The 21,588-nt window shown below is 44.2% G+C and overlaps 1 protein-coding gene across 1 annotated transcript in view; it reads left to right on the top strand.

The window, feature by feature from the left end:
* LOC134608844 (polycystin-1-like protein 1) overlaps positions 1-21,588 on the top strand; it is a 363,482-nt gene that overhangs the window by 304,715 nt on the left and 37,179 nt on the right. The window contains exon 8 of the mRNA XM_063452022.1: positions 21,071-21,205. Coding sequence (XP_063308092.1) covers positions 21,071-21,205 — 135 coding nt within the window. The remainder of the gene's footprint in view (positions 1-21,070; positions 21,206-21,588) is intronic.

Genomic DNA, 21,588 nt, shown 5'->3' with positions numbered 1-21,588 from the left:
GTGTGTGTGCATGAGTGCAGTGTGTATGTGTATGAATGCAGTGTGTGTGTGTATGAATGCAGTGTGTATGTGTATGAGTGCAGTGTGTGTGTATGAGTGCAGTGTGTGTGTATGAGTGCAGTGTGTGTGTATGAGTGCAGTGTGTGTATAATGAATGCAGTGCAGTGTGTATATGAGTGCAGTGTGTATGTATGAGTGCAGTGTGTGTATAATGAATGCAGTGTGTATGTATGAGTGCAGTGTGTGTATAATGAATGCAGTGCGTGTATATGAGTGCAGTGTGTATATTAGTGCAGTGTGTGTGTGTATGAATGCAGTGTGCATATAATGAATGCAGTGCAGTGTGTGTATGAGTGCAGTGTGTGTGTATGAGTGCAGTGTGTATAATGAATGCAGTGCAGTGTGTGTATGTGAGTGCAGTGTGTATGAATGCAGTGTGTTTATAATGAATGCAGTGCAGTGTGTGTATGTGCAGTGTGTGTATGTGCAGTGTGTGTATGAGTGCAGAGCATTGGTGGGGGGTGGGCATTTTATTAATTATTATTTAATTATTATTTTAATATTTTTTTTAAATGTTATTTTTTTTAGGTAACTATTTTTTTTTATTTTATTATTATTTGTATTATTATTTTTATGTTATTATTTTAATTATTTTTTGTTTTATTATTAATATTTGTATTTTTTCGTCCCCCCTCCCTGCTTGTTAGCTGGCCAGGGAGGGGGGCTCTCACTCCCTGGTGGTCCAGTGGATGGGCTGTAGGAGGGGGCTGTCAGGAAGCTGTTACTTACCTTCACAGCAGCTCCTGTCAGCTCCCTTCTCTCTTCTCCGGTGCGTGCAGCTCCCAGGTCAGCTCCCTCTGCAACTCTCGCGGCCGCGCGGAGCGTTGCCACGGTAACCCGTGGCAACGCTCTGACCCCGCGGCTCTCGCGAGAGTTGCAGAGGGAGCTGACCTGGGAGCTGCACGCACCGGAGAAGAGAGAAGGGAGCTGACAGGAGCTGCTGTGAAGGTAAGTAACAGCTTCCTGACAGCCCCCGGTCCATGTCTGTATTATGGCAATGTAAATTGCCATAATACAGACAACTGACTCGAGTATAAGACGAGTTAGTGTTTTTCAGCACAAAAAATGTGCTGAAAAACTCGTCTTATACTCGAGTATATACGGTATATATTATTAAAATACACCTAGACAGTGTATGTGTGCGTGTGTATATGTGTGTGTATATATATATATATATATATATATATACTTAGATCATATATATATATATATATAGATGTAATATATATATATATGATCTAAGTATATATATATATTTTTTTACACTTATTTTATTTTTACACTTATTTTTATTTGATTTTCAGCCAGCAGGGGTCGGAACTAACTGTCATTACAGTTAGTCCCCCTGCTGGCATTGCAGCAGCCAGCTATCCCGGCCATGTGATTGTGAGGTCCTCGCAAGGAGGAAGATCTGCTGCGGGGGGGCGGGGGAGTCCCCCCAACCGCGATCGCCGGCGTGGGATCGCCGGCGAGGGATCGCCGGCGACCGGGTAAGTGAATAAAAACCGGAGGGCGTACATTTACGTCCTGCGACGTTTAGAGCCGCTTTTAAAAGGACGTAAATGTACGCCCTCCGGACTTAAAGGGTTAAATGAAACATTAAACTTAATTGTTATCTATTTTTCTATACTGACAAGCCACAACATTTAAACCACTGACAGGTAAAATTAGTATATTGTTACAAATGGTGTCAAGGGGTGGGATATACTAGGCAGGAAGTTCATAGCCAGTTTTTGAATTTCATGTGTTGGGTGCAGGTAAAGAACAAGTGAAAAGATCTGAGTGACTTTGACAAGAGCCAAATAGAGATGGCTAGACGACTGCGTCAGAGCATCTCCAAAACAGCAAAATAGCAAATCTTGTGGGTTTCTCCCAGTATGCAGTGGTTAGTACATACCAAAAGAATGGATGACCAGTGAACCGGCGTCAGGGTAATGGGACCCCACTGTGAAGGTATTGTGTACCATGTAGTGGGGAACCCATTACCCTGAATTTCACCCACCCACCCTATAAATAATAAGACTTGAAACATACTTGGTGATAAATAGGCTACATCTTTATTAAATTAACATTAACTCAACTTTACAAAATAATACTATATTGCCAACCTATCCCAACTAACCTGGGCACCTGCCCCCCATCCCTTATCCTAACCACCAAAATGGCCCCACAACTGCCCTTACATTAACATAATGCTAACCACTAGCTGACCTTTGGCTCAGTGGGCTTGTCTGGTAGCCCAAACCTTATACCAGAAGTTAGGGGAGGGGTTAGCCCTGATCATCCATCGCTAGTCCAACCCCGATTGGCAAAGATATTTTTCTGCCACTATTCTTTCTTTTATGCCTTATAGCAGTGGGGTACCCCAACACTGAAAATCCTGCAATGCCAGATGAAATAGATTGAGACCGTAAGTTAGCCCTCTAAAGTAAATAGATTTGTTCTGTTCAAAGCTGTGATGATGCACCGTGAGGCCCCCAACACTACAGACAAACTTGGACACCAGCATCTTAAGATTAACCCTTCCGCAGAGGTATCTTATTGAATTACTCAGCAGCCACCTAAATCCAGTACCTGTGTCTGCTGACCAGGGGCATTCCATGGTGGCGCAACCCCCCCAAATAATGAAGATATACCACCTTGTTGGGAGACTGGGTGAGTCATGATCCCCATCCACTCCCCCGCACCAGGAGGTAAGACCATGAGGGACACGCCTGTGACCTACTCACCGACATTGAGGCCTGGCTGGTGCTCCATCTTTCCCATGAACCGGAAATGCACTGGATGTCCAATGTCACTTCTTGGGATACCGGCATAGGCCTCACAGCCGCGAACCAGCAGACCTGCGAGGTCTGACTGCAACTCCTACTACGCGTGGTCGGCCGGCCCACCCGCCTGGCAGGAGTAGGTGGTCTTGTCTACCTCCTCAGGGTCCTGTGATTTTAATGTTACAAATTGGAAGTATATGTAATATATATTTAATTACTCCATCTACTTTTGAGTTTGTCTACAAATATCAAGAGGTGAAATTGATGGTCCATGTTTCTCATATCGATGGTTTTTAATATGATGAAAGTTAATGTTGTATTTTGTTTTATCTTTAACTCTGTGAATATGAAATACCTGGGCAAAAATCTTACCTTATATAAAAATAAGAATATACATAATATGACATGCTCTGAACCTTTTCTCAATATTTTTGTCAAACGCAAAGTTTGATAAACTGTTACATATATCAAAGTTAAAGATAATTAAAGGGATACTAAAATGCCCAGAATACAAAGCTGTATTCCAGGCACTATAGCCCTTGCGCCCTCTGCCCCCCACTGGCACGGTGAATAAAGGGTTATGCTCTAACCCAAAATCACATGTGCGGTGAGTGCCTCTAATGCTGGATGTCCTCATGTAGAACGTCCAGCGTCAATTAGCAGAATAAAAGTCCAGTAACATTCTTGAAGTGCCTCTAATGGCAGTCTGGTAAACAGTACTAGAGGCTCTCTTAGTGCTGCAATGTAAACATTGGAGTTTCTCTAAAACTGCAGTGCAATAGAGACGATGTACCCAGACCACTTTAGTGTGCTGAAGTGGTCTGGGTCCTATAGGATAAATGTTATTTGTTGAAAAATATACACATTTTCTGATTAAAAAATGTATGTAATTATTTTTATGTTTAACATATAGTATATTAAATGAAAAAAGTATTACCTATTAAGGGAAAATTTTGGTGGTGAACATAACACGGACGAGAAGCTAAAGTAATTGATTTTTGTTCAGTCATTAATGGTTAGGCTTTTGGATGAAAACTTTATGAACAAATATTTAAAACAATATATTGTACATATTTTAAATGGTAACTCCAAGCACCATGAATATATCAGTGTTTTGAAGTGATTGTGGAGCTTGTAGTCTATATGTGCTGTGTTTGGGTATGAGTTTAACCCCTTTGCTGCTGGAGATGTAAGTCTAAATCTGGCAGCATCTCTGGGGCATCATTACCCAGCGTGGAAACGAGTTCCAGGCTGGCTAATGTCTGTTCTGATATTTTCTATGCAAAAAAGTGCTTATATAAAATAATATATAAATAAAAATGCAGCTACCACACAGGAGTAAGTATCTCTCCAACTTGACACAATATCATGCAAGAAACAATAGATTAACTGAGTGGCAAAAGCCAACACCAGTGAATACAGTGGAGCACTACATAAAGCACTTCCCCTTGCTAAATAAAGTAATTGTAATACTCAAGAAAATAAAGTTTGTTGGAACTCAATTGCAGATTTAAAATGAAAATGTCCTGTCACATTAAGGGAAAAGAAAAGGGTGTTTACTTGATTAGGTCTTGAAAGACCAGAACAGCTTCCAACAGCAATTCAATTTGAAAGATTAAGTCCTTTGCCAGAGGAAGTGTAACGGAGCTCCCCGACTGGGTACCTCCACCAAAGGACTGCTTCCTAGCTGGAACAGGGGACAAACCGCAGCATTTCTGCCCACAGTCGCTATGGCTTGACTGGAACCGCTCCTTCCTGGAGCTGATTTGGGAATTAGCTCTAGTCCTTACAAATACTTTCCCTGTTAAATCCCCTGCAAGCTGGAACAGCAGACACAGAAGTAAATCTTCTTTCTCTCCAATAACAGGATGACACACAGTTTTGGAGTGTAAGCTGAAATTGCATTTTAATGGAGGCACACTGGCCTTTTATGCAAGTTTCCCAACAAGGGTGACACCCAGGTGGACCTTGTTGGGCACACGGACACAAAGTGAACAAACCAATGAAAACAGAGTAAAACAGTGAGTCACTTCCATACACAAACAATAGAATACCTCCTTTGTGCTTGGGAGATAATTGAATCAGGAACTGTACTAATTTAACCTAATTATCTCCAAGCACAGAAAAAAAAAATGTGAAACCCCAAAACGTACCTTAAAAACACACAGAACCCCATAAAGTCACATCCCCTGATAGCCCAGATCTGGGTGAACAATATATCTAAAAATCACCCAGATCGGTTCAGGGGTTCAGGAATTTCCTGGAAGTCATAGTTTTGACCGACCGCAAGCATGGCCCCATGCCCAAAATAGTTCCAGGGAAATCAGCGCTAACAGGCGGTCAAGTTCGGTAGTCTTTTACATGTTTCCCTGCAGGGCCCATAGTCTGTGGGCAGGAGGTTGGCAAGCAGGCCCCTCCAAGAACTCAGGACAAACTCACTTGAAAAGGGAAGATTGTCACAGGAAGTAATACAGTTCCTTATTTGGATTCATTTAAACAATATTCCAGTATGGAATAGATGCAGTGTTTAAGCGAGCTGATTAATGCGGGAGTTGCCGGTGTGCCGGAGTTGTGCAGGATGAATTTAGGATACAAATAAAAGGCATACCACAGAGAGCTCACACAGCACTTGGTAACAATTTGTAACAAATTGACTGAGCATTTTCAGAGTACCCACGGCTTTCCTTTAACGCGGGCGCGTGTGACGTCGAATGCATGGGCGATAACCAAGACAGTAATATTATAAGTGAATAGGAGTGTATTTAAAATGAACTGACTGAATGCACTCACATTGTGTAGAGCCTATTTGGGGCAGGCTCAAATCTCAGAAGTAGGTGTTTGCTCTGGTGACAGTATCCGTCGTCTGTCCTACAGTCAGGTATACTCAAGCAGTAAACAAAAAGAGAAGCAACAGCTTCTATTGGAATACATTCAAACAATATGAATATAGTATAAACAAACAAATGGCTGCTCACCCAGAGTCTACAAGACCTGGCTCTAGGTGATAAGGCTTTTGTGCTTAAGGATGACGCAATATTTATTTGATGTAGCAGCAGATGATGGTTTGAAATCCACAGGATTTGTAGGTATACAACGGAAAATGTATTAAGACATATTAAACTAAAACAAATGGTAAAATAAATACAATAAAAAAGTCCTTTGTCACTCTTTCCGACGTGTTTCACCGACTAGCAGCTTTGTCAGTTGGTATAAACTGTTTCTGTTATGGAGTTCTATTTAAATAGCCTGTCTTCACTCTACCGTTGAAGTAGTTTATCTACTCACCTGTTCTTGTGGCCTGATGTATGTGGGTAAGACCTTTTACCTATCTAAATACAGAATCCGGGAACATGTTAATCCAATAAGATAATATGCAATTAGAACACTAATTAATTATTAATAAAATAAAAGATACATTTTCCATTAAAAATTTAGATCAATATGCAATCGATACGATCCCACCCGCAGATCATGGGGGTGAAGATAGCGACAGAAGAATTTAAGGTCTCTGCTTACGCAGACGACATTCTGCTCACTGTCACCAACCCCGCGAGCTCAATTCCAAATCTCCTGGACCTCCTAGACTCATATAACCAGGTGTCGGGATACAAAATCAATTTAGATAAGTCTGTGGGTATGCCCATAGCAATGACGGAGGATGACGTTGTAGCGGTCCAACAAACAACCCACCTGAACATCACCCGCAACCCTATAAAATACCTTGGAGTAAAATTGACAGCCCGCCCCGAGGACCTATACAGAGAAAACCACCTCCGCATTATCACAGCCCTGCTAAAAGACCTGGACACATGGCATGAAAAGCCAATTTCATGGATAGGAAGATTACATAGTATCAAAATGAATCTGCTCCCACGCCTGCTCTTCCTGTTCCAAGCAGTCCCAATAAAAGTGACCAAAACAGACCTAAAAACACTACAAACTGCCATTGACGACTTCATTTGGGCCCGTAAAAGACACAGAATTAAGAGACAGACACTCTACAGGCCTAAGAGCAGAGGGGGGCTGGGACTTCCCAACCTTCACCTCTATTACCTCTCAGCACAACTCGCCCAGGTGATAGAATGGCACGCCCCACCAGACACACATAGATGGGCGGACGTGGAGACCTTGCTCATGTCCACGGACCTACCACAGTTCTGGATCTGGCTGCCTCGAGCGGACAGACCAGAGCTTCGCACCACCTGCCCAGCCATTCTGAACTCCATCAGAATCTGGGACTCAACAGCACATAAATACGCACTCACGCACCCAGTTTTACCACAAAGATGACTACATGCTTGCATTGGAAAAATATATGGGAGCTTGTTACGGCCTGGAGGAATGGCTTACATTTTTACTAGCTCTTAAAGGAGTTACACAGTGCTCCAATCATTGGTAAAACCATTTCAAAATAATTTATAGATGGTATTTGTAACGGACCGTTTCAGCAGAAAAGGGGTTAAAATCCGTTTAGGCGATATGCCCCTTTCTTAGAGACAGGCACAGCTACTGCAGAACACCAAACTCCCGAACTGAATATAAAATAGCACTCCAAACTGGAACCTCACGAATAGCTGCTAGCAGACGAATAGGAAAAGCATACATCAGCTTACACTCCTGGCAATCAGTCTCCAACAGCATACAGTGAATCCCCCCAAGAACGAGACAAGGATCCGTGTTGAGGGTCAAGCAGTGATCTGAGGTGCTGGCACACCCAGCCTGGTTTTTATTACAGTCTTTTCAAATACAGGACCGCCCACAGGGAGGGATAAAACAACCAATCACATATCAGTTACATCCCACATATTCCCTCCCCTTATCCTGAGAGGAAACTCAATTATACATACAGTTAAACATACTTTCTACCAAACTTTCATAACTCTAAAACCATACATCACATTCACATAAAAAATACATATTCACAATCAATCCATTCAGGGGAACAACATATTAAAAATCAGAATCAGACCAGGGGTTCAAAAGTTAGTAAAATATCTTTTGGGCCCTGGCTGGCACATGGCTATCTGGCTCAGACCGGTTTTACAGAGCCCTCTCTCCTGGAGACAATGGGCAAATAATCCAATTATATCCAGGGATAGAGGAAGACTCCATTGAGCACATGGTTGCAAAAAGACATAAAATACAATAAAATACACAAGGTTAGATTTACTACATAAAATAAAGCCATGCAACATATCCCCAGATAGCTTAGGTCTGAGCGCATATTATTGAATGGCGCTCAGACCACACACATACAGTTCAATTGCCATGGAGCTAAAGTCTTCCCCATAGTCTTTAATTATATGAATGGGCTCCATGGCATAGCTATCTGGGGTAACACCGCTCACACAGGGCAAGTACCGAATGACCCCACTGTATTTAAAGGGCCAGAATGAGTGACATGCACTCTGTTAGGGCCGAATACGGTTTTTAAAGGGCCCAATCTCCCAGGGTCATAGTCCAAAGGCAGCAGGCGGGCAACCAGGCTTCTCCAATGCAATGTGGCAAGATTGCTCTCGTCACAGTATTTATCCCCCTAAAGGTTGAATAAAATTATAATTAGACATATCCTTTTAGCTATGGTTATCCCCAGATACTGGAGGTCACCAACAATCCCTACTATTAAAGAAGTTTTTAATTATATACTAGAAAATAAGGGGTACGAACTGGCTCTCAGACAACCTTCTTTACAGTTAGATAACCTTATACACTACCGGGAGGAATGGGAAACAGAGATTAAAAGAGAATATAGGTTTTGATTGCTTGTATAAAGAAATGTATTTGGAAAATTGACAACAAAAAAATTTATTCTATTATGCAATTATCTGAACTAGGTATTGTTGTGTCATGTTGTGTAGTGATGTACCGAACTGTCCGCCGGCGAACAGTTCCTGGCGAACTTAGCGTGTTCGCGTTCGCCACGGCGGGCGGACACATGCGCAGTTCGATCCGCCTCCTATTCGTCATCATTGGGCAAACTTTGACCCTGTGCCTCTCGGTCAGCAGACACTTTCCAGCCAATCAGCAGCACTCCCTCCCTTCCACACCCTCCAACCTCCCTCCCAGCATCCATTTTCGATTCATTCGGAAGATGCATGCTTAGTGAGAGGAGGGAAAGTTTAGCTGCTGCTGATTAGATAGGGAAATTGATAGCTAGGCTAGGGTATTCAGTGTCCACTACAATCCTGAAGGACTCATCTGATCTCTGCTGTAAGGACAGCACCCCAAAAAGCCCTTTTTAGGGCTATAACATCAGGCTGCTTTTTTTTTTTTTTTTTTCCTGTGTAATGTAATTGCAGGTGCCTGCCTGCCAGCTTCTGTGTGAGGTTCACATTGGATACTGTGCCTATTTGCCCAGTGCCACCACTCATATCTGTTTTAACAATTGGTTAAGCTTTACATTTAAAATAAATATTTTGTTTTCACTGTAATAGAAGAGCAGTTGCCTGCCTGCCAGCTTCTGTGTCAGGTTGGATGCCTTGCCCATTTGCACAGTCAGTGCCACCACTCATATCTGTTTTAACAATTGGTTAAGCTTTAGATTTTAAAGAAATCATTTTTTTCACTGTAATAGAAGAGCAGTTGCCTGCCTGCCAGCTTCTGTGTGAGGTTCACATTGGATACTGTGCCTATTTGCCCAGTGCCACCACTCATATCTGTTTTAACAATTGGTTAAGCTTTACATTTAAAATAAATATTTTGTTTTCACTGTAATAGAAGAGCAGTTGCCTGCCTGCCAGCTTCTGTGTCAGGTTGGATGCCTTGCCCATTTGCACAGTCAGTGCCACCACTCATATCTGTTTTAACAATTGGTTAAGCTTTAGATTTTAAAGAAATCATTTTTTTCACTGTAATAGAAGAGCAGTTGCCTGCCTGCCAGCTTCTGTGTGAGGTTCACATTGGATACTGTGCCCACTAGCCCAGTGCCACCACTCATATCTGTTTTAACAATTGGTTAAGCTTTAGATTTAAAATAAATCATTTTTTTTCACTGTAATAGAAGAGCAGTTGCCTGCCTGCCAGCTTCTGTGTCAGGTTGGATGCCTTGCCCATTTGCACAGTCAGTGCCACCACTCATATCTGTTTTAACAATTGGTTAAGCTTTAGATTTTAAAGAAATCATTTTTTTTACTGTAATAGAAGAGCAGTTGCCTGCCTGCCAGCTTCTGTGTGAAGTTCACATTGGATACTGTGCCCACTAGCCCAGTGCCACCACTCATATCTGTTTTAACAATTGGTTAAGCTTTACATTTAAAATAAATATTTTTTTTTCACTGTAATAGAAGAGCAGTTAGTTGTCTGCAAGCGTCTGTGTTTCAGGCCTACTTCAGCGTGTGCTCTGCAGACCTGTGCCAGCGTGCTTTGACAGTTGCCACTCATATCTTGTGTCTCTATAGCGTGCTTTTACAACCAAAATTTTGTTTCCACTGTAATAGAAGAGCAGTTGCCTGCCTGCCAGCTTCTGTGTGAGGTTCACATTGGATACTGTGCCCACTAGCCCAGTGCCACCACTCATATCTGTTTTAACAATTGGTTAAGCTTTAGATTTAAAATAAATATTTTTTTTTCACTGTAATAGAAGAGCAGTTAGTTGTCTGCAAGCGTCTGTGTTTCAGGCCTACTTCAGCGTGTGCTCTGCAGACCTGTGCCAGCGTGCTTTGACAGTTGCCACTCATATCTGGTGTCTCTTTAGCGTGCTTTTACAAAGAAAAAAGGTTTCCAGTGTAAGCTAATAGCAGACAGTCAGTGTCCTTCAAGCGGCTCTGTCAGGCCTTCCTTCAGCGTGTGCCCTGCACAACCCTGCCAGCGTGCTTTGACAGTTGCCACTCATATCTTGTGTCTCTATAACGTGCTTTTACAACCAAAATTTTGTTTCCACTGTAATAGAAGAGCAGTTGCCTGCCTGCCAGCTTCTGTGTGAGGTTCACTTTGGATACTGTGCCCACTAGCCCAGTGCCACCACTCATATCTGTTTTAACAATTGGTTAAGCTTTAGATTTAAAATAAATATTTCTTTTTCACTGTAATAGAAGAGCAGTTAGTTGTCTGCAAGCGTCTGGGTGTCAGGCCTACTTCAGCGTGTGCTCTGCAGACCTGTGCCAGCGTGCTTTGACAGTTGCCACTCATATCTTGTGTCTCTATAGCGTGCTTTTACAACCAAAATTTTGTTTCCACTGTAATAGAAGAGTAGTTGCCTGCCTGCCAGCTTCTGTGTGAGGTTCACATTGAATACTGTGCCTACTTGCCCAGTGCCACCACTCATATCTGTTTTAACAATTGGTTAAGCTTTACATTTAAAATAAATATTTTTTTTTCACTGTAATAGAAGAGCAGTTAGTTGTCTGCAAGCGTCTGTGGTTCAGGCCTACTTCAGCGTGTGCTCTGTAGACCTGTTCCAGCGTGCTTTGACAGTTGCCAATCATATTTGGTGTCTCTATAGCGTGCTTTTAAAACCAAAATTTGTTTTTCACTGTTATAGATTGAATAGCAGTTACTTGTCTTCAAGCGGGTGTCTCAGGCCTACAGTGTGTGCTCTGCAGAACTGTTCCAGTGCACATTGCCAATCATATCTGGTGTCTCTATAGCGTGCTTTTAAAACCAAAATGTGTTTTTCACTGTTATAGATTGAATAGCAGTTACTTGTCTTCAAGCGGCTCTGTCAGTCCTTCCTTCAGTGTGTGCTCTGCAGAACTGTTCCAGTGCACATTGCCAATCATATCTGGTCTCACAGTAGCTTGCACGCGTAGTACCACTAATCCCCAAAAAAATGACAGGCAGAGGCAGGCCACCCCGCAGGGGCCGTCGTGGTCGTGGTGCTGTGATTCCCTTTTGCCCTAGAATAATGCCCAGTTTTCAGAAGCCACGTACCCTGAACTTGAAAAGTTCTGAGGACTTAGTTGACTGGCTAACACAGGACACCCAATCTTGTACAGCCTCCGCTCGGAACCTTGACGCACCATCCACCTCCAGCTTAGCTTCAGGCACCTCTCAAGATAGCACTCACCCGCCTGCCGCCACCACCAAAACTAGCACCACAGCCGCTTTACTTGGTATGTCAGAGGAGTTATTCACACACCCGTTTGAAGAAATGAGTGATGCGCAACCATTATTGCTAGAGGATGTAGATAACAGGGATATGTCTCAGGCAGGCAGCATTAAACACATGGAGGTACGGTGTGATGATGATGATGTTGTACCCGCTGCTGCTTCCTTTTCTGAGTTGTCAGATACAAGCGAAGCGGTTGATGATGACGATGCGGCCATGGATGTCACGTGGGTGCCCGCTCGGCAAGAAGAAGAACAGGGCGAAAGTTCAGATGGGGAGACAGAGAGGAGGAGGAGGAGACGAGTTGGAAGCGGGGGGGGTCGTCGCAAGGAGCTAGTGGCACAGTCAGACAGCATGCATCGGCACCCGGGGTCAGCCCGACAGCACGCCAATCAACGCATGCTGTGTCCACCACCAGAATGCCGTCATTGCAGAGCTCAGCAGTGTGGCATTTTTTGTGTGTGTCTGCCTCGGACAACAGCGATGCCATTTGCAACCTGTGCCAAAGGAAACTGAGTCGTGGGATGTCCAACACCCACCTAGGTACAACTGCTTTGCGTAGGCACATGATCTCACATCACAAATGCCTATGGGATCAACACATGAGTACAAGCAGCACGCCTACTCTAAGCCGCCATCCTCCTCCTGGTCCAGCATCTTCAGCCACGTCAACCACTGCTGTCCTTCTTGCCCCCTCTCAACCATCCGCCACTCCGTCTCCCGCCTTGAGCAGTTCCCGCTCACCTGCCCACAGTCATGTGTCTGTCAAGGACATGTTTGAGCGTAAGAAGCCAATGTCACCAAGTCACCCCCTTGCCCAGCGTCTGACAGCTGGCTTGTCCGAACTATTAGCCCGCCAGCTTTTACCATACAATCTGGTTGAGTCTGAGGCGTTCAAAAAATTTGTAGCTATTGGGACACCGCAGTGGAAGGTACCCGGACGGAATTTCTTTTCACAAAAGGCAATCCCCAACTTGTACTCGATTGTGCAAAAGGAAGTCATGGCATGTCTGGCACACAGTGTTGGGGCAAGGGTCCATCTGACCACTGATACCTGGTCTGCAAGCATGGTCAGGGCAGGTATATCACCTACACTGCGCATTGGGTAAACCTGCTGACGGCTGACAAGCAAGGAATGCGTGGCATTGCAGAGGAGTTGGTGACACCGCCACGAATTGCAGGCAGTCCTGCTGCCACCTCCTCTACTCCTCCTACTCCATCCTCTTCCATAACCTCCTCGGCTGAGTCCTCTTGTGCCGCTGCTTCTTGCTCCACATCAACGGCACCCCCCCAGCTCCCCAGGTACTATTCCACATCCCGGATACGGCAGTGTCACGCCGTCTTGGGTTTGACTTGCTTAAAAGCAGAGAGTCACACCGGACAAGCACTCCTGTCCGCCCTGAACGCACAGGTGGAAAAGTGGCTGACTCCGCAGCAACTGGATATCGGCAAAGTGGTGTGTGACAACGGAAAAAATTTGATAGCGGCATTGAAGTTGGGCAAGTTGACACATGTGCCGTGCATGGCACATGTGTGTAATCTGATCGTACAACGCTTTGTGCATAAGTACACAGGCTTACAGGACGTCCTGAAGCAGGCCAGGAAGGTGTGTGGCCATTTCAGGCGTTCCTACACGGCCATGGCTCACTTTGCCGATATCCAGCGGCGAAACAACATGCCAGTGAGGCGCTTGATTTGCGACAGCCCTACACGTTGGAATTCAACACTCCTAATGTTCGACCGCCTGCTCCAACAAGAAAAAGCTGTTAATGAATATTTGTATGACCGGGGTGCTAGGACAGCCTCTGGGGAGCTGGGAATTTTTTTGCCACGTTACTGGACGCTCATGCGCAATGCCTGTAGGCTCATGCGTCCTTTTGAGGAGGTGACAAACCTAGTCAGTCGCAACGAAGGCACCATCAGCGACATCATACCATTTGTTTTCTTCATGGAGCGTGCCCTGCGAAGAGTGCTGGATCAGGCTGTAGATGAGCGTGAAGAGAAAGAGGAAGAGTTGTGGTCACCATCACCACCAGAAACAGCCTTATCAGCATCGCTTGCTGGACCTGCGGCAACGCTGGAAGAGGATTGTGAGGAAGAGGAGTCAGAGGAGGATTGTAGCTTTGAGGAGGAGGAGGAGGAGCAAGACCAAACACAACAGGCATCCCAGGGTGCTCGTTGTCACCTATCTGGTACCCGTGGTGTTGTACGTGGCTGGGGGGAAGAACATACCTTCAATGACATCAGTGAGGAGGAGGAACGGGAAATGAGTAGCTCGGCATCCAACCTTGTGCAAATGGGGTCTTTCATGCTGTCCTGCCTGTTGAGGGACCCTCGTATAAAAAGGCTGAAGGAGAACGACCTGTACTGGGTGTCCACGCTACTAGACCCCCGGTATAAGCAGAAAGTGGCGGAAATGTTACCCAATTACAACAAGTCGGAAAGGATGCAGCATTTGCAAAATAAATTAAAAAGTATGCTTTACACAGCGTATAAGGGTGATGTCACAGCACAACGGGAATCTAACAGGGGGAGAGGTGGAAGTCATCCTCCTCCTCCCACGACCACGCCAGCAAGGACAGGACGCTTTAAAGACGTGTTGTTGATGGAGGACATGCGGACCTTTTTAAGTCCTATGCATCGCCACAGCCCTTCGGGATCCACCCTCAGAGAGCGACTCGACCGACAGGTAGCAGACTACCTCGCCTTAACTGCAGATATCGACACTCTGAGGAGCGATGAACCCCTTGACTACTGGGTGTGCAGGCTTGACCTGTGGCCTGAGCTATCCCAATTTGCGATAGAACTTCTGGCCTGCCCCGCTTCAAGTGTCCTGTCAGAAAGGACCTTCAGTGCAGCAGGAGGTATTGTCACTGAGAAGAGAAGTCGCCTAGGTCAAAAAAGTCTAGATTACCTCACCTTTATTAAGATGAATGAGGGATGGATCCCGAAGGGACTGACACTGGGCGATACATTCGATTAAAAAAGGCCTGATGAGATGAGCTGCCTTGGGCTAAAAATGGTCCACACGCTGCTGTATTTTAGCTCTGAATGACATTTGACTTGCGTGAATATCCGCCACCAACTAGGGTTCAAGCCGCCATGTTTTAGGGCACTTTCTGCCTGTGAAACAAACATCAATTTTTCTGGCCGCTGCTACAGCAGCGGCTGCAACAATACCAAATTTTTCAGGCATGTGTACATGCCTAATTTTTAGGCCCACTGGTGCAGCACTGTGGCTTCAAAAACCAAACCAAAAATTAAAATCCTCCAAGATGGCACCAATATACCAGTGGTCTAAGCATCTTCCCACCTTGGCCTAAAAAGGGGAGGTGATTCAACAATTAAAAATCTCTGCCATTTACACGTCCACTGATAGGAGACGCGGAAGGTATTAAACTGATATGAACAATACTCCACTCCTATCAGTAGGTCCGTCCCATTGTGATTTATGCCCCCCACCCACCGCGCAGGGATGGGGGCCGGGGGGGAGGAAAGTAGGCCCCCCATTGTGATTTATGCCCCCCACCCACCGCGCAGGGATGGGGGCTGAGGGGGGGAGGACAGTAGGTCACCCCATTGTGATTTATGGCCCCCACCCACCGCGCAGGGGTTGGGGAGGACAGTAGCTCCCCCCAGTGTGTATCAGGGGCTTTGAGGACAGGTGTCAATCCATACCTGCCAAGTGACCCTATGTAGGGGGAACAGTCCCTATTCTGCTCTGTGTCAGTGTGTATCAGGGGTTTTGAGGACAGGTGTCAATCCATATCTGCCAAGTGACCCTATGTAGGGGGAACAGTCCCTATTCTGCTCTGTGTCAGTGTGTATCAGGGGTTTGGAGGACAGGTGTCAATCCATATCTGCCAAGTGACCCTATGTAGGGGGAACAGTCTCTATTCTGCTCTGTGTCAGTGTGTATCAGGGGTTTTGAGGACAGGTGTCAATCCATATCTGCCAAGTGACCCTATGTAGGGGGAACAGTCCCTATTCTGCTCTGTGTCAGTGTGTATCAGGGGTTTTGAGGACAGGTGTCAATCCATATCTGCCAAGTGACCCTATGTAGGGGGAATAGTCTCTATTCTGCTCTGTGTCAGTGTGTATCAGGGGTTTTGAGGACAGGTGTCAATCCATATCTGCCAAGTGACCCTATGTAGGGGGAACAGTCTCTATTCTGCTCTGTGTCAGTGTGTATCAGGGGTTTTGAGGACAGGTGTCAATCCATATCTGCCAAGTGACCATATGTAGGGGGAACAGTCTCTATTCTGCTCTGTGTCAGTGTGTATCATGGTCTCTGTGGACGGTGAACAGTCTCTATTCTGCTCTGTGTCAGTGTGTATCAGGGGTTTTGAGGACAGGTGTCAATCCATATCTGCCAAGTGACCCTATGTAGGGGGAACAGTCCCTATTCTGCTCTGTGTCAGTGTGTATCATGGTCTCTGTGGACGGTGAACAGTCTCTATTCTGCTCTGTGTCAGTGTGTATCAGGGGTTTGGAGGACAGGTGTCAATCCATATCTGCCAAGTGACCCTATGTAGGGGGAACAGTCTCTATTCTGCTCTGTGTCAGTGTGTATCAGGGGTTTTGAGGACAGGTGTCAATCCATATCTGCCAAGTGACCCTATGTAGGGGGAACAGTCCCTATTCTGCTCTGTGTCAGTGTGTATCAGGGGTTTTGAGGACAGGTGTCAATCCATATCTGCCAAGTGACCCTATGTAGGGGGAATAGTCTCTATTCTGCTCTGTGTCAGTGTGTATCAGGGGTTTTGAGGACAGGTGTCAATCCATATCTGCCAAGTGACCCTATGTAGGGGGAACAGTCTCTATTCTGCTCTGTGTCAGTGTGTATCAGGGGTTTTGAGGACAGGTGTCAATCCATATCTGCCAAGTGACCCTATGTAGGGGGAACAGTCTCTATTCTGCTCTGTGTCAGTGTGTATCATGGTCTCTGTGGACGGTGAACAGTCTCTATTCTGCTCTGTGTCAGTGTGTATCAGGGGTTTTGAGGACAGGTGTCAATCCATATCTGCCAAGTGACCCTATGTAGGGGGAACAGTCCCTATTCTGCTCTGTGTCAGTGTGTATCAGGGGTTTTGAGGACAGGTGTCAATCCATATCTGCCAAGTGACCCTATGTAGGGGGAACAGTCTCTATTCTGCTCTGTGTCAGTGTGTATCAGGGCTGGGCTTTGAGGACAGGTGTCAATGTTAGGTGATTTCTGCTCTTTATGGATTAAAAGCAGACTCTGCATTAACTGTGCAATTTTCCATGGGAGTTTTGCCATGGATCCCCCTCTGGCATGCCACAGTCCAGGTGTTAGTCCCCTTGAAACAACTTTTCCATCACTATTTTGGCCAGAAAGAGTCCCTGTTGGTTTTAAAATTCGCCTGCCCATTGAAGTCAATGGCGGTTTGCGCGGTTCGCCAGTTCGCGAACATTTGCGGAAGTTCGCGTTCGCCATTCGCGAACCGAAAATTTCGGGTTCGCGACAACACTAATGTTGTGTATACTAGAATTAATTAAAGTCATTAGATTTTAAGTTTAAAAAAGCTATTGTGGATAGATGCACTCCCCTTCCCCATTTTTTCCTCTGTTTGTCTTTTTCCTTTGCCTCCCCACCCCCTAATTTTTTATTTTTGTTTTACTCATTAATATTGTTCATTAATATTATGTTATTACAATGAAAACTGACCTGTCTGTTCAATACTTTTTTCATTGAATTACATACATTGATATTTACTCTTTTTATGTATAGAGTGAGGGGAAAAAGTATTTGATCCCCTGCTGATTTTGAACGTTTGCCCACTGACAAAGAAATTAGTCTATAATTTTAATGGTATTTTAACAGTGAGAGACAGAAAAACAAAAATAAATCCAGAAAAACGCATGTCAAAAAAGTTACAAATTGATTTGCATGTCAATGAGTGAAATACGTATTTGACCCCTTCAGCTTAGTACTTGGTGGTAAAACCCTTGTTGGCAATCACAGAGGTCAGACATTGTAGTTGACCACCAGGTTTGCACACATCTCAGGAGGGATTTTGTCCCACTCCTCTTTGTAGACCCTCTCCAAGTCATTAAGGTTTCGAGGCTGACATTTGGCAACTCGAATCTTCAGCTCCCTCCACGGATTTTCTTTGGGATTAAGGTCCGGAGACTGGCTAGGCCACCCCAGGACCTTAATATGCTTCTTCTTGAGCCACTTATTTGGATCATTGTCATGCTGGAATAACCATCCACGACACATTTTCAATGCCCTGCCTGAGGGAAGGAGGTTCTCATCTAATATTTGATGGTCACTTTGATGCGGTGCAGTTGTCCTTTCCCCTTAGCAAAAAAACACCCCCAAAGCATAATGTTTCCACCACCATGGTGGGGATGATGTTCTTGGGGTCATAGGCAGCATTCCTCATCCACCAAAGTGAGTTGTGTTGATGCCAAAGAGCTTGATTTTGGTCTCATCTAACCAACATCAACACTTTCACCCAGCTCTCCTCTGAATCATTCAGATGTTAATTAGCAAAATTTCAGAACAGCCTGCTTTCTTGAGCAGGGGGACCTTGCAGGTGCTGCAGGATTTCAGTCCTTCACGGCGTAGTGTTTTACCAATTGTTTTCTTGGTGACTATGGTCCCAGCTGCCTTGAGGGTAAAATATCTCCCTACCAGATATTAGGAAGTTACTTATAGAACCCACATTTAATATTTAAATTAATGTTTATATTCAAAAGGTCCAGCTGAAATTTGTTATTCATTATGTACTATTTTTTCATTTTTTTCTTGCAGCTATCTGCTGTCGTCTTTCTATTGGCTTACTCATCACTTGGATATCTTATGTTTAATTCTAATACCTACACATTTAGTAGTGTGTTAAAGTCCTGTAGTTCTGGGCTGATTCGTCACCGTTGATGATCATTGAAACTCCACGAGATGAGATCTTGCATGGAGCACCAGACCAATGGAGACTGACAGTTATTTTTTGTTTATTTCATTTGCGAAAAATCACACCAACTGTTGTCACCTTCTCACCAAGTTGCTTGGCGATGGTCTTGTAGCCTATTCCAGCCTTGTGTAGGTCTAAAATCTTGTCCCTGAAATCCTTGGACAGCTCTTTGGTCTTGGCCATGGTGGAGAGTTTGGAATCTGAGTGATTGATTGCTTCTCTGGACATGTGTCTTTTATACAGGTGACAAGTTGAGATTAGGAGCACTCCCTATAAGAGAGTGCTTCTAATCTCAGCTCATTACCTGTATAAAAGACACCTGAGAGACAGAAATCTCATTGATTGATAGGGGATCAAATACTTATTTCACTCATTAACATGCAAATCAATTTATAACTTTTTTGACATGTGTTTTTTTGGATAATTTTTTGGTATTCTGTCTCTCCCTGTTAAAATACAGCTACCATTAAAATTATAGACTGATCATTTCTTTGTCAGTGGGAAAACATTCAAAATCATCAGGGGATAAAATATTTTTTTCCCTCACAGTTATTGTAAAAATATCTCTTTAATAAAATATATTTGAAGGATTCCTGAGAGGGCTTGTGTTAAATATAATGGAGATCCAATGCGTGTGTCTGTGCATAAAAGGCAGAGTTTGGCCCATTAAAATCAGTTGTACTCCCAGAATTATGTCTAGTGACTGGGAGGGGAAGGGCTATAATCAGCACCTTGTTCCAGCTCGTGAAGGATTCGGCGGGGAAAGTCCTTGTCCAGTCCCTGGGAGGTAATAGAGCTAGTCCCCTATCCTGCTCTAGGTCAAAGAGGCTCCAGGAGGACCCCAGTAAAGCTATGGCGACTGGGGCAGAAGCGGTGCAGTTTTTCCCGGTTCCAGCTAGGAGGCGGTCCTTGGCAGAGGTATCCAGCTGGAGAGGCTTCAAAATGGTAGAAAGCCACGACACTCCTGTAAATCACCACAAAAATGAAGTGGTGGTGATAGAGAAATAGAAGATGCCTTATAAACTATAGGAGAAACCACAACAAGACTGGGTGGAACCAGTTGTGGATCATCAAGTTGTAAATGAGCAGTACGGGCCAACAAGGTCTGAAAGGCCAGGGCGAATTAACGTAAATAGAATAACCAGTAACTAGCCAAGGTCAGGGGTACAGACAGAAGCAAAAACTGAAAGTCAAGAGCGAAAGGGTCAGGATGCCAGCAGTAAGAATAGTCAGAACAAGCCAATATCAAAAAACAGAATACCAAATACAGGAATGCGCTCTCGGACAACCAAACAGTAATGGAAATCACAACAGGGCACTGAGTAGCTGCAGGTTTGGGTTGAAATACCCCAGTAAACCTGCTATTTGCTGCATTGGGTCCCTTGACCCCACAAGGTGTGTGCACGGTGAAAATGTGACGCCGTACACACATTTACATCACTAGTTATGTAATTGTGGGCAGCACTATCATATAGCGCCGCCTTGCAGCAGCCAGCGTTCTTCCTAATGCTGGACCCGGCCACAGTCACAGGAGCTGTGCTGAGAGAGAGGCGCTGGAGGCAAGGTGAGTAATCTTTAGTGTGACTGATCACGGTGCCAATTGGGTGGCTGCAAAAATGACAATTATAACATGTATTATGTTTATGTATGTCAGATTGTGTGTGTGTATCTGAGTGTGTGTGTATCAGGGTGTGCATATGTGTGTCAGGGTATGTGCATATGTCAGGGTGTGCACGTGTCATGGTGTGTATATCTGTGTGTGTGTGTGTGTGTTGTGTAAATCTGTGTGTGTGTGTGTCAGTGTGTATATGCATTTGTGTGTGTGTCAGTGTGTTTGTGTGTATCTATGTGTTAATGTATATAGAAATCTGTGTATGTATGTATGTAGCAGTATATGTGCATACATCCAAACAATCAAACACCAACACAACATGAAAGCACACTCCCTGCAGTCAAACCCCAATATGTTATACACACACCCGTTCACTCAAACACCAATACAACACAAAAATGTACATCCGCATTTTAAAAACAACATTACATTCAGACACACATCTTCAATCAAACGTAATCATTACATACAAACACACCCTGTATTAAAACACTAAAACTATATACAAGCACCCCTCCAATCAAACACCAACACTACACACAAATGCACACGTGCATTTAAAAGCAACCACTACATACAAACACACCCCTATTTAACTTTAGACATCTCACCAAACTAAAGGTAAATGTTGTTTACTGTATTTCAGTGGTCACATTGCTTGTTTGGATTCCTGTTATTCTTCGTGATAATTAAACTCATAAAACTCCTCAGTGTTTTCAAAATGATGGTTCCCTGGATGAGTATGCTTCGCCATATATGTGTCAGCACACGTTTCATGATGGTATGAAATTTATTTTGCTATGTTTCTTTTTTCAAGTTGCATGTGATTTATTTATTTTCTGGTCAGATATGCATTTTAATATATTATCGTTTCTATTGTCAGCCTGCTTATTTTCTAGACTCATATAAACAATACCCTGTATTAACAAATAGCAATACACAGTGGATCTACTTTTTCCTGTTTAATGTCGCTACTGCAGTGCATACCTCTCCCCACTCATCCTCTTCATCTAGGTTTACATTAGGGATCGACAGCTCTAATATTAACCAAAACCAGAGTAAACTAAATTAATTTTAAGTGCTGAAAAAAGTGACAGTAGGCAGGTGCCTACTTTACTTACTGGCAATTCCAGTTTTAAATCGTAATAGTTTTGAAGATTGAAT

The sequence above is a fragment of the Pelobates fuscus genome, chromosome 4, assembly GCF_036172605.1.
Source record: "Pelobates fuscus isolate aPelFus1 chromosome 4, aPelFus1.pri, whole genome shotgun sequence".
NCBI classification, from domain to species: domain Eukaryota; kingdom Metazoa; phylum Chordata; class Amphibia; order Anura; family Pelobatidae; genus Pelobates; species Pelobates fuscus.
The sequence above is the reverse complement of the archived record's forward strand: the minus strand, read 5'-3'. Positions and strand labels throughout refer to the sequence as shown.